The sequence below is a fragment of the Nicotiana tabacum genome, chromosome 24 (assembly GCF_000715075.1).
Source record: "Nicotiana tabacum cultivar K326 chromosome 24, ASM71507v2, whole genome shotgun sequence".
Lineage (NCBI taxonomy): Eukaryota > Viridiplantae > Streptophyta > Magnoliopsida > Solanales > Solanaceae > Nicotiana > Nicotiana tabacum.
This window is the reverse complement of record NC_134103.1, coordinates 1,669,988-1,683,069: the sequence shown is the minus strand read 5'-3', so window position 1 is coordinate 1,683,069 and position 13,082 is coordinate 1,669,988. Positions and strand designations below refer to the sequence as shown.

Sequence of the window (13,082 nt, the reverse complement as noted above, 5' to 3'; positions counted from 1 at the left end):
ATTGGATTGAATAAATTCAAAATGGATCGAACCGAACCGAAGTAATCCAAAACGGATCGAATCGACTGAATGTACACCCTAATTCAATCTTCTTCACTAGTGATCGTTTTACATTAAAATAGTGGCACCCGTAGCCATCAAATCCTGGATCCGTCTCCGCCAGAGAGTAATGCCACCGCAGCCACTGTTAGAGCTACAATAATCGCCACAACTTGCCATACAAAATAGCTTCTTTCGCATCATTGCTGTTTCTGGCGTCAAGTCTCGAACAGCCATCACTTGTAAACTTGGTGGTCCGAACATATCAACTGCATATATTGTGATTAAGATCAACGTAAGAATCCAAATATCATAATGTAAACAATGTAAATATAAATGTCCGTATGCAACGGCGGAGCCAGAATTTTCACTAAGGAGTGTCAAAATATAAAGAAGAAATCAAGGGGAGTCAATATATACTAACAAAGATGTGTTAGTTGACACCCTTGGGATAAGGTGGCTCCGACACTGTATGGATTTGTACATAGAAACATTCGTAAAAATATATATACATACATGTCTGAGTGGACGTAGAAACATTCGTAAAAATATATATACATACATGTCTAAGTGGATGTACAAAAAGCTCATGCACATCATGATATGCATATTGACTACATATGTTTAATGCAATATTATTAGAGGCGGAACCAAGATTTGAAGATTTAGAGTATATATGGTCTAGCATATTACGTGTAAAGCACTTTCATCTATTGTAATTTGTTATTTATGCCTTCTAGAGGTCGTAAATCAATCGCGTGTTATGCTACATATAATTATCGCTAATTGACTTCTAAATAGATAGAGAAAACCTTTTACATGTTTTTTGTGTAATTAATCACTAAAATCGTTAAGAAAATTGTTATCCTCCGGTATCTCTTGTCTAACTCCCTATCTCATCACCTACGACTCTTTAAACCTTAGCTTAGCAATTACTGGAATTATATATTCAGCATTCTGTATCCATGACTTGTCTCAATCTCGTAGTTGATGGTGCACCATCTTCTTGAAATCCTAGATCCGCCTTTGTGTATACGTGAAATTTTTGCTAAATTTTACGGGTGCCGATGACTCTTCTCGATATAACATAGGTCCGTCTCTAAGTAATATAATGCACGACTTCATAAAATTACAAATAAAGTAAAGTAAAATTACGGTTTACGATTCAATAGTTATCGCCAAGAGAGCAATGAATAAGATAGCTTGTTCACTTGATGTTTGGCAGCCATATTTGCAAATACTTTGAAATATTTCTTATTAATGAACAAAGCTAGCAGAGGAGTACTGTGTGGTGATTTCTTATAACATGGGGGATCATATTTATAAGCCCTTAGGTACACCATAAATTAATGAGATTGTTACACAAATAGTCGTCAAGATTTAATGTTTATTTTTTCTAGCCGATATATATAGATTATACATAGCTAAACATATATTGTACATATATATATTATACATCCGACAGCTATTTTAAGTTTAAGAGATTAGGTGGACGACTGTTTGGGTTAAATCTTCTAAATTAATTGCTCATTAATTGCCATTGCTAATTTGTCCTTTTTAAAGTTTAATAATTAAAGAGAGTTTTAAAGCACGTTATATATGTTGAATGACTCGAGGCTTACATTATTATGTTTCGTATCATTCAGGTACCATTTTATAGTATACTCCCTCAGGACTCCAGTCCATTTTAATAGATTTTTTGGCATGTTTTATGTGGTCCATAATATTTAATTTTTTCAAATATTAAGAAAAAATTAACTTATTATTTTCAAAGTTGCCCTTGGAGTAAAAAAATCTATGAGTATTTGTTATATTTTTAATGAATAAATTAAGATTAATATAGTCAATTTCATTATTAAGAAATTCCTTAATATGTGTAAAAATAACCAAAAAATCAATTAAAATGGATAAGAGAGAGTATTTCTTATTGTTATATTACTGCTGGCAATAGCACCTTAATGAACTAACTGCTTGTTAATTATTACTCCCTCTGATCCACTCTAATTGATTTTTTAACCTTTTTTTGTGGTTCACAATATTTGATCTTTTCAGATATAAAAAAGGAATTAACTTTTTTTTTTCAAAGTTATTTTTGGAGTAAAGAGCCTAGGAGTATTTGTTATAGTTCCAATAAACAAATAAAGGTTAATTAATCGATTTATTATTAATTAATATTAAAATATAAATTCCTTAATATATATAAAAATAGCCAAAAAAATTAATTAAAATGGACCGGAAGTAATGATTGTGTTAGTTTGAATAAACAAGGCTATAATGTTTGATTGCATTTGTAATAAATACAAGTTCCCAAAAATATGGGTCAATGGGATTACTCAAGTCACGTGCTTGGCACATGCACTTCTCTGAGCTAAAAAAGATTAAAACCAATAAAACTATGCATACCAATCGCCAAGGACGATTGCAGAAACCCCAGTCACCGGCAAAAAAAAAAATCGTGTGAGTTTAAATTATTTGATATATATATATATATATATATATATATATATATATATATATATATATATATATATATATATATATATATATGTCTTTTGGATACGCGCGTTGCGTGTGTTACCTATCTCAATGAATATAAAATTTTAGAAAATTACATAAATATTATATTTGAATTTGGGTTTGAGTTATAAAATTAAAATTAACCAAAGCTTAAGTTTCTACAAGTTGTTGATTCTAATTAGCTAACTTCAACTAAGGAAGAAATTCTCAATACCAAAACACAATTTTTCTATTTTTATGATCAAGAAGATATATCATATGAATTGTTTCCAACATATTAAAAGAGACTAAATTAATATTACAAAATGTATTATTCAACCACTACATTTTGATTAATCTACTATTTTTTTTTTGGAGGGAACTTTTTTTTTTTGGTCCAAGCACACAACTATGCATCCTAATATTTTCTTTTATGAAAGTAAGAAGCTAAGATTGTAATGAAATTAATTAACGTTAATAGATTCTAAAAGGACCATGTCAATCTATGAGCCAAAAATATGGAGCTTATGTTAAAAAAATTTCCTAAACTTTGCACGAAATCGTTACACACCTAAATAAAGTATAGTCTTAATTACCCTCGAAGTTGACAATTTGATTGTTACTCCGGAATGTTAATGTGATAAAGAGCGTAGATACATATACTCTCCTTTAGGTGCGTGAAAGTGAAAAAAATTAAAAAAATAAATTTCCGATGTAATACTTTTCAATCGTTAATATAATTATTTATTTACTACAATATAATTATGTATTTATTCTTAATGCATCTAATATACAACATATTTTATCCAGTTTTATATTTTTAAGTTCTTTTTTAGATTTAATGGCTATTTGATCCAATTGTATATTTTATTTTATTTTCAGGTCAAATTTATTAAAAAAAACTTAGACCGAATTCCAACACATTAGCATAAAAATAGTTTAGCTAAAATAATAAAATACCAATTGTGTATTATCTGTTATTGTTTTATATGCAAATAACTATATATCTTAATTGTGTATTTTTATTTTTGGGTCAAATCAATAAAAAAGTTTAGCTAGAGCTTTATTATTTTCTTGCTTGATTAAAAAGGTATGGCAAAAATAACGGAGTTGTAATAAATTTTAGAAATTGACAACATATTTGAAATTCTTAAAGCCACCTACTACGTTGTTTAAGTAAATAGAATAATTATTATAGTATTTTTTTTATTTTTTTGACAGACACACACATTTTTGTATCCCATTCAAAAAATTATTTTCTCAAAACTTGAATAACAACTTCTAGAGTCATTTAATTTCTATTGTTTTGGAAGATATTGAAAAACTTAAGTAATAATTCTTAGAAAAAAATAATTTAAATAAGGAAAGAATTTATATTTATATATAAGTAAAATCTTAATTGATGTTAAATTTCTAAGTATTAAGAGTTTTTACCTACCTCAAATAAGGAAAGTTTTAATAGTCAAAATTTAAATTAATTTGAAAAGCCTAAATATTAAAGTCCTAATTATAAGGACTTTTTACTCAATTCTAATAAGAAAAAAATTAATATTTAATAAGTAATAAATTTGATTAAATTTAAAACTCATAAATATTAGCTAGGAGAATAAGCAAATGACTATTTTGTCTAGTGTGAACTCTATTTTAAAATGGTAAAAAGACGAACGACATTTCGCTAAGGGCTTTTGTGCTTTTAATATATATATATATATATATATATATATATATATATATATATATATATATATATATATTAGAAGCACACGATGGTAATATAATATGTAATTGTGAATTATTCCTCTAAGAGGAAATGTTGTTTTCTAATTTATTTAATTCTTAACTTGGTTGCCTCTCAAAACATGTCAATAAAGGAGACATTAGTCTTTAATTTACCTTTTTAATTCATTTACTTCTCACCCAAATCTATATAATGGATTAAAGTTATTAGACATTAGGATTTTTTGAGCCCATTTAAAACGGAGGCTTATAAGCCCGGCCCAAGTCAGCTCACTTGCCCTTGCGGCTGGGCCTGAGCCGGCTCGTGGGCCAAAAAAATTTAAATTCAAATTAATTAACTATTAAATATTTTTAAAAAGAAAAAACTAAAAAAACTATTAACTATAATCTCCATTCCCCAACCCTAGATTGCTCATTTATCCTTTCATATCAACTAAAATTTAGATTTTTGACGTGCATGTAATATGACAAAATTAGTTTTTCTTTTGTTTAATTAATAACGAACTCAAAAAGTTTTAGGTGGTCAATAATAATATTTTTTTCAAAAGAAAATATTACTTTAAGCGTCCAATGATCAGTTTGGATTACTCTAATTATTATTAATATTTAAACTGCTCTTCAATATAGAAAAATATCAATTTTAAATACACACAAAAAATTGACCACTAGCAAATTTCAGGAATTTTAAAATTTTTATGGACTATAATGATGAAATCAGCAAATGATGTTAATCCTAAATTAAAAAATCTTAACATATAAACTTATTGAAGCAATCTCTGAATCTGAGGAAAATGAAAGAAAATTATTAAGAAAATATTCATGTAACTTTAAAAAATAAGAGCTAGAAATATAGAGAATTTGCATTTCAATTAGGAGATTCCTCGTCAAATATCAAGCTTTTTGTATGCTCTAAGCAAACAGAAGTTGTTTATATGATTAATCGACTACGTCACGAAAAAATATTTAAGGATTTAAAGAAATTTTTTTTTTCTAAAAAAAGTTGAAGGGCCGGTCTGCCCTAGCCCGCGGCCTTCTTAGGGTTGGGTTGGGCTGGCCATTTAAAGGCCCATTCATATGGCGGGCCAGCCTATCCTAGCCCACCAAATTTAAAAGCCCATGAGGCTTGGCATGGGCTTGCCCGTTTTGACAGCTCTAGCGCGCACGTAGAAAGTGATGCATTGTCCGTCTCAAGCTCGAATAAAGGTGTTAGAATTGTGGCTAAGTAGTCGATATAAAACTAATTATTTCTCATAATACAAATATTACGAGACATGGGCTGATCCGGTTTTATAAAGCCGATCAAAAGACATGGCTAGTGAGTATTCATATAGCTAACACAACTTGTTTTGCATTAAGGACAATGAATTATACTTTCCCATTTTCTAATGCAATATTTCATTTTTCTTTAATTTATTCAAAACATATCTTTATAGTTGCCTCGTAGTAGATAGTAGAGATGTTTATACAATTCACTACTCTTTCTTTCTAATATTAATATAATCAATGTAATATGCATAGGAGCACATTCAAGAAAGGATTGACACCTTTTTTTTTTTGGTTCCCACCCGGTATCCTGTACCCACGTTGGAACCCGACTATATCCGGATTCGCGCCATGTAAGGCCCCATTCGGGGGAAGCGCTCCCTACTAAATATTTTTCCATACTCAGGGCTCTTCCCTTAACTTTGCTGTTTCCTTTACAAAGTAGTGCACCAAAATATTCAGAGGTAGGTAGGTTGGAAGAGAGCCATAAAAGATTTGAAGTAACACAGAACTTCACACACACCAAAACATGAAAGCAAAGCTATAATGAAATATCAACTCAAGCAATTAGGTTGTAAAAGAGCCACCGAATTATTCCAGCAACTTACATCTTATTTGTTTGACAACTAGTAAAATAATTCTTATTTGCACTTTGTGCCATTCAGCTGCTTTTACTCCAACCCTACAACAAAAGTAATGGCGGTCATGCTCGTTTTGTACGTCGTCCGACTTCAAGGGCGAGCTCTGTATCGATCTTCAGGGAAATGTCAAGTGCTTTCACAGAATGCGTTAGTGCACCACTGCAAATATTCATACTATAAGTATCATAACAAAACCTTCAGGTGCCTAATACATATGGACCAAACAAAAGATAGATTCGTTTTTATCAAAATAACAGGCTAATATCTGACAAAGGGTATCATTAGTGGATGAAACAAACATATATTGAACTTTCTCAAGTATTGAGTCCACTCCTAGCGAGGAAATTGTACCCCACACTAAATCATGTGCTTAAAAGTAAAGCCTTTGTTAACTTATAAATAACCGAAGAGGTCAACAACCTAATTGTCAGCACTTTAGCAATCCATGTAAGGAGGTGTGAGAGGTTGAAGCTAAAGGGGCTGAGAAGAGGTAGAGATTGGCCGAAGAAGTATAGAGGAGAGGTGATTAGGCAGGATATGACTTTACTACAACTTACAGAGGACATGACCCTTGATAGGAATGTGTGAAGCTCAAGAATCAAGGTAGACGGTAAGTAGGTCGTCGAGAGTATTAGTCCTATATTCTATTTTTGTTAGATTTTTTTAGTATTACTTGTTCCTTTCGTTTCGTTCTCTTACTATCTTATTGGTTATTGCTTGGTGCTATTGCTTTTCTTCTCGTCTTTCGTGAGCCGAGGGTCTATCGAAAACCACCTCTCTACCTTCAAGATGAAAGTAAGGTCTGCGTACACACTACCTTCCCCATACCCTACTTGTGGGATTACACTAGGTTTATAGTTGTTGTTGTACTTTAGCAATCCATGTAAGTTCTCCTGTTTATCAATTTTATCAAGAAAATTATGCATAACATAGACCATCTAATGGGAGCTTTTGTCTGATGTGTGCGAGTAAACTAACCATCTTATTAGTATAAAAAAAGAGGAAAAGAAAGACGTCCCAGCAATACAAATAACACACAATGAGAAGTCTATTCTATTTTTATTATCTTCCAATTTCTTTAATGAAGATCTTCTGAAAAAATAACAACAACAACCCAGTATAATCCCACTAGTGGGGTCTAGGGAGGGTAGTGTGTACGCAGACCTTACCCCTACCATGAGGTAGAGAGGCTGTTTCCAATAGACCCTCGACATCCTTCCCTCCAAGAACTCCCCACCTTGCTCTTGGGGTGACTCGAACTCACAACCTCTTGGTTGAAAGTGGAGGTTGCTTATCATCAGAGCAACCCCTCTTGTCTAAAAAATAGCAAGAGCGAAATACATACCTAGAAATGTAGGTAACACCAGTTTGTCCAATCTTGTGCACTGTTTCAAGGGTAACATTTCCTGAAGCCTGCCACCATTACAGCAAACAAAGCATGTCATCACAAGATATCCGCTGACAAAAATAATAAACGGGAAACCAAGAAGGGGCGGATCCACCTCCCGACCTAAGGGTTCAAGTGAATCTAGTAGATTTTGTCCAAACAGTGTAAATGTGTTCGAAAATTTACTAAATATCTATAAATGTTTGAATGTGAACTCAGTTATTATTGAAAATTTACTCGAGATTGTTGCAGGAAACCATAAGCATTAAATCCTGGATTCGCCTCTGAAACCGCGCAGTATCTTTTTTTATGAGTTAGGAGTTTTTTTCATAAAATCAAATCTTAAATGCTATTTCTAAGCTTCGTATATACTGACAGTTTGTGGAGCAGTAAAAATTTTAAATGAAACCAGAAGTACCTCTGTCTCAAACCTCCCATTGATCAAATCTACAGCCTCCTCAAGCATGGATACCTCAATATCTCCGTTAGATAATGGAACAACCATATTATCAAGCATTATCCTAGTCAACGAAGTCTTTGTTTGAGATGCATATTCTAGAACCTCATGTACTTCTGCAATTGTCCTGGTTTCAACCTGTTGGATAAGAGAAAAGGTTTAAAACTCTGACAATAATTACCAGATATTGAGCACATTCAGAAAGGACCATACGCTCAAAACTGCTAAATACAATAACGTAAGTTGGGTTCCTACCAGCATATTCTTGATGGTGACACATTTATAAGATTTTGCCTTATAAAAAAAAAGTATCTACATAATTAGTCTTCTTAACTATCCAAAGTAGGTGCAAATTACCAACTTAATGACAACACTATTAAGTGTTATGCAAAGACAGACCAAAAATACAGTTTCTCCCAAACCTCTTAGGTTATATTAGGGTGGATGATAACATTGAAAAATTCCCGAAAGCAGAAATTTTCCCGGTTTTTTCAGCAATATATAATGTTATTTTTACTTTTCCCTTTACTTTTGTAACAAAAGCAAAACATTATCAAGAAAGAATATCCAAGGGAGTGGAACCCATGTACATTGTTGTGTGCCGAAATCCAAAAAACATGACCTCGAAAACTAGTCCAAAATGTAACCTGACAAACTATTTTGTTCGCTAACTGCTTTAACATGGTCAAATAAAACAATTTTCCACTCTTGTTTCAGTTATCCGAAATCATGATATATTTTGGGATACTACTCTCAACCCCTAAAGTGTATCTAGATACAAAAATGTAAAATAAAAGTCTTGAGGTGTAGGGCAAACATCTCTGAACTTGAACTAACATTTGATTTCAACAGATAAGAATTCAGTTCTTCAGTGAAAGGATATCAGAAATAGCATCAATCATAAAGTTTATATTATCAACAATATAAATAGTTTATGATTGAAATGGCTCTAGAAAAATGTTTATCTGACAAAATACAAAATTGACAAAAGAGTATTGCACAACTGATGGCAGAAGCTAAGATTAAATGATTAATATATTCCAGCAGAATAGGTAATTGAACTGTCAGGTCGAAACAAACATATCATATGCGCAAACTATAACCATATCGAACAATTTAATCCAAAGGTATATGTGGCCAACCTCAACCCCCATCTGAAGTTTATTTTGTTCCAAATACTGATCCACGGAATTTAGAGCTTTGCTGACACCTCCAGCAGCAGATATGTGATTATCTTTTATCATTACCATATCAAATAAGCCCATTCTGTGATTCTTCCCCCCACCGATTAATACCTTCACTTAAAGCCAGGTAGAAAGTCAGCCAAGATAAACTATATATACATGTGATAGCCTTTCACAATGGATGATTTTGGCGAGTAAATATTTACCGCCCATTTATCCACCAAACGTAATCCTGGAGCAGTTTTCCTAGTCTCCAAGATGGTAGCAGGGTGAGCAGCATCTGCCATCGCCTGCAAATATTAAAAAAATCACTCTCTTCTAAATTCTAATCATTAATACAGAGGCAAGACAATGAACTCCATGACATCTTGAAATAGCATTATCAGGTACAAAACATCTAGATTGTCTTTCATTAGAGAGACGAAGATATTTTGTTTTTGGTTCAATGAAATTTTTCATATTCTTTTAAAACATGACACCAGCAGCAGTGTCGATATCCTGAAAAAGGAACACATGGAATTAATTTTTGTGGACAAATATTTGATATTTGTTACCTGATTTAGAGAACCAAAGGGGATCCATTGAAAGGTAAACGCAAGTAGTTGTACCAAAAGTATCAAAACTCACAGCTCCTTTTGCAAATTCCAACAACAATTCTGTTTAGATTTCACACATTATTTCATTTCCGGGTGAATATTTGAACCGTTCTTATTAGTTACAAATTTTGTTGGTACTTTATAATTTAAGTTAACATTCATTCGTTAATTTATTCTCATCTACTGAGTTCTAGAAAATGGCATGTGTATAGTTACGTCTTTGCATGTGCATTTGCACCTATTGTTTGTGATGGATTAAACCTATGTTTCTCGGACTCTCCGAAAATGTTATTGGGTGCGTGTCGGATCCTCCAAAAAAGTGTATTTTTGGAGGATCCGACACGGGTGCGGCATCATTTTTGAGAGTCCGCGCAACACTGGATTAAACTGAGGAATCTTTGTCATAGACTGATTGCAGAATTGTTTTCAGTGTGTGGCTCTCACACCATCTAACGTATCAGAAGAGCGGACGTACACAGCCTTATAAAGAGTACAGGGAATCTGTTTCCAAGACTTGCACTCTGGACTATTGTACTCGAAACGTTGAAGGATATTTCATTGATTTTATATATCATAATTCATACAGGAATGTGTAAATTTGGATCAACACATATGTTCTGCAACAAAATTCAGTAATTTCGGACATAGAACAATTGACCAGTCACAGATCTAGTACGCTTGACTTAACTTTGGAATACTGGAACCAACACATCAATGACAATAACCATTTCCATTCATTGCAATATCTTTCCAGATCTTTATTAATGATGAGCTACTTACATGAGGACAAACACACCTTAGTTAGTGTAGCAATTCCGCTCATCCTTTGCATAAAATTGAGAACAACTCTCTCAGCTATAACAATGCTGTGAGCCTTTCCTACAAACGTTAAGGCAAGATTATTATTAAGTCAAAGAATCATTAGCAATTCATCATTTCTCACATATAGTTTACCTTGTACTTTGCCGAATTTCAAGCCTTTATGAACTTTATCGCCATCATTTATAGACCACTCCATCTGATAATGAGAACATGAAGAAATTAAAAAACCCTTTTTTCAGACATTTCTTCAAAGTAGAAATACCGGTTACCAGAACAACCTAATTGAAAAAATCAATACCTTTAGTGAAGGATCAACCTCTGCGAATATCATCTCAGCAAGTGCAATTCCTGCTACAATCCCGTCTTCCTTTGCTAGAAAATGAGCTTCGGATTCCATGTCAATAGGAATTGTCGCCTTACAAGTCACATCTCCTGCATTTCACACAAATAATACATAGGAAAAATTGGTTTTTGTATAATTGAGTACTCAAATTCACAATGGTAGCTAGGTGCTGAAAATATTGCTAGTTCCAAGAAATTTACTCAAACAAACTTTTCCATCACGCAGAGAGTCAGACAGTACATGACAGTATCCTCCTGATATTGAACTTAAAAAAAAAAACTTTTAACGCCAAAGGTTGTGGTGGGGCGATACGTCAATCCTTAACAAGAGGTCCAACGTTCAAGCCTGAGAATGAAGTCACCTTTACCTCAACGTGGGACTTCCTAGCGCGAATCTGGATTAGTTGGGCCTCACAGCGGATGGAAAACAAGAAAGAAAGCAACTTTTGGCAGAACTATTCCTCCCCCCTCCTCTTTCCTTAAACTGAAGATAATACTTATTAAGAACACATTAGCTGTCCTTATCGAAAAAGAACACAATTAGCTCTAACTAATTGAGGCTACACAAGAAAGAATGAAGCTTGGAGTTCACAAAAAAAAAATAGACTATAGCTAAACTTCATAAAGCACCTCCCAATTAATTAAAACGTTTACCATTAGTTTTCTTTAACAGCATTTCCCCACGTATAAAAACTTATTGAAACCCATTTGACAAACATAAGATTAAAAAACAATATAAGCTAAAACCAAACCTATATCCCCAGCATCTTCAGAGAGGGCAAGTTGAATAACACCCTTTAAATCATAAGTTGGGTGTGCTGGTGGCTTCACTACAAATGACTCCACTGCATTTTTGGTGGCTATTGCTGACATTTTCACAACCAATCTGCAATTTACAAACAAATTTTAATCAGAAACTCATAAAGGAATAATCTTTATCAGTATAAAACAATAAAAACATGATGTTCAAGACTTTTTTTTTCCTGGGTGGAATTGAGTGGTTTTAAAGAAACCTTGGAGCTGTAATTGCATAAAAGAACAATCTTTATCAGTATATAACAAAAATAAAAACATGATTTTCAAGAATCCTTTTTTTTGTTGTTGCTTCTGGGTTAAATTGAGGGGTTTTAAAGAAACCTTGGAGCTGTAATTGCATTAGGGTGGACTATTGCAGTGAAAGGAAGAACTTTAAACATTGAAATTTTGGGGTATGCAAGGAATTTTGTAGCAAATAGCTTTTGCGGAGCTTAATGCTTTCTGTGAAGACTTTTGTTTTAACAAAATAGTCCTCCAATTATGTGAATTTGTGGTTGTTTTGGTCTATATGGTTTAACAGGGTGACCACAATAGGTTATTTTTCACTTCCCTTTTCCTGATTTTGCGAACAATTAACATATGCCTTTCAGAATATATCAAATTAAAGAAACAGGATACAACATTTGATAGGCAGATAAATAAATAAATAAATGTACAACAATAACAATCCATTAATAATCTTGGGGTTTGAGATGGTAGAACGTACGCATACTCTATCCATAACCCGGAGGGATAGAGAGACTGTTTTCAGAAAATATCGGTTCAGAGACAAAAGATCAATAACAACGGTGATAAATAAATAAATGTATAAAAATAAATAAGGCATTTCTTTTCTAAATTATAACGTTTGTTATCGTTTAATCGTATATAACTTATGAGAGTTGCTCCTGCAAATTATAAAGACTAAGAGTTCGACTTACCAGGTAAAGTAAAAATGGTGGTGACCAATCATTGTTGATCCTCCCAAGAATAATGATTGTGGGCGGGGAGGGAGAGTAAGGATTAAGAAATAACTTTAGTTATAAATCTTGTGGTATAGTATTCAAATGAATGATTGAAATTACACCAATTTCATGTCAATCTTGCATGCATGTATTGCCTAATAGATACTGTAGTTGTTTAGATATACAATTAGTTAAATACAATCAATGGTAATAAGCTATAGACCAATTAGTGTAAGAGCTATAGTATGTTCCATTCGAAACTACAAGCTATGAAATTGTTCCAATCGCTCTCTATATTCTTCCCTAAAATTTCATACTCTTGCTAAATGCAAGTTTTTAGGTTCGCATTAGTTGGTAG

General features: G+C 32.6%; 1 protein-coding gene across 2 annotated transcripts; it reads right to left on the bottom strand.

The window, feature by feature from the left end:
• Nucleotides 1–6,108: 6,108 nt before the first annotated feature.
• Nucleotides 6,109–12,365, bottom strand: QPT1B (nicotinate-nucleotide pyrophosphorylase [carboxylating], chloroplastic-like). 2 transcript variants are annotated; one of them, NM_001425969.1, is made up of 10 exons: nucleotides 12,102–12,365; nucleotides 11,717–11,850; nucleotides 10,921–11,054; nucleotides 10,755–10,818; nucleotides 10,597–10,679; nucleotides 9,411–9,494; nucleotides 9,163–9,315; nucleotides 7,982–8,158; nucleotides 7,522–7,589; nucleotides 6,109–6,335 (listed from the first exon to the last, which is right to left on the bottom strand). In NM_001425969.1, exons 1-10 carry the CDS (start codon nucleotides 12,158–12,160, stop codon nucleotides 6,239–6,241), a joined length of 1,053 nt encoding a protein of 350 aa, NP_001412898.1. In that variant the 5' UTR covers nucleotides 12,161–12,365; the 3' UTR covers nucleotides 6,109–6,238. The 2 variants fall into 2 exon arrangements, with proteins under 2 accessions (NP_001412898.1, NP_001412899.1); NM_001425970.1 differs by having other exon boundaries at nucleotides 11,978–12,253.
• Nucleotides 12,366–13,082: the final 717 nt, after the last annotated feature.

Bases quoted from the DNA above. Each gene is read 5' to 3' on its own strand.
- QPT1B (NM_001425969.1), bottom strand. From the start codon at position 12,160: ATGTTTAAAGTTCTTCCTTTCACTGCAATAGTCCACCCTAATGCAATT. The intron at 10,680-10,754 runs GTAAACTATATG...TAACGTTTGTAG, and splicing joins GAAATTCGGCAAAGTACAAG to GAAAGGCTCACAGCATTGTT. The intron at 8,159-9,162 runs GTTGGCCACATA...CTTATCCAACAG, and splicing joins AACTTCAGATGGGGGTTGAG to GTTGAAACCAGGACAATTGC.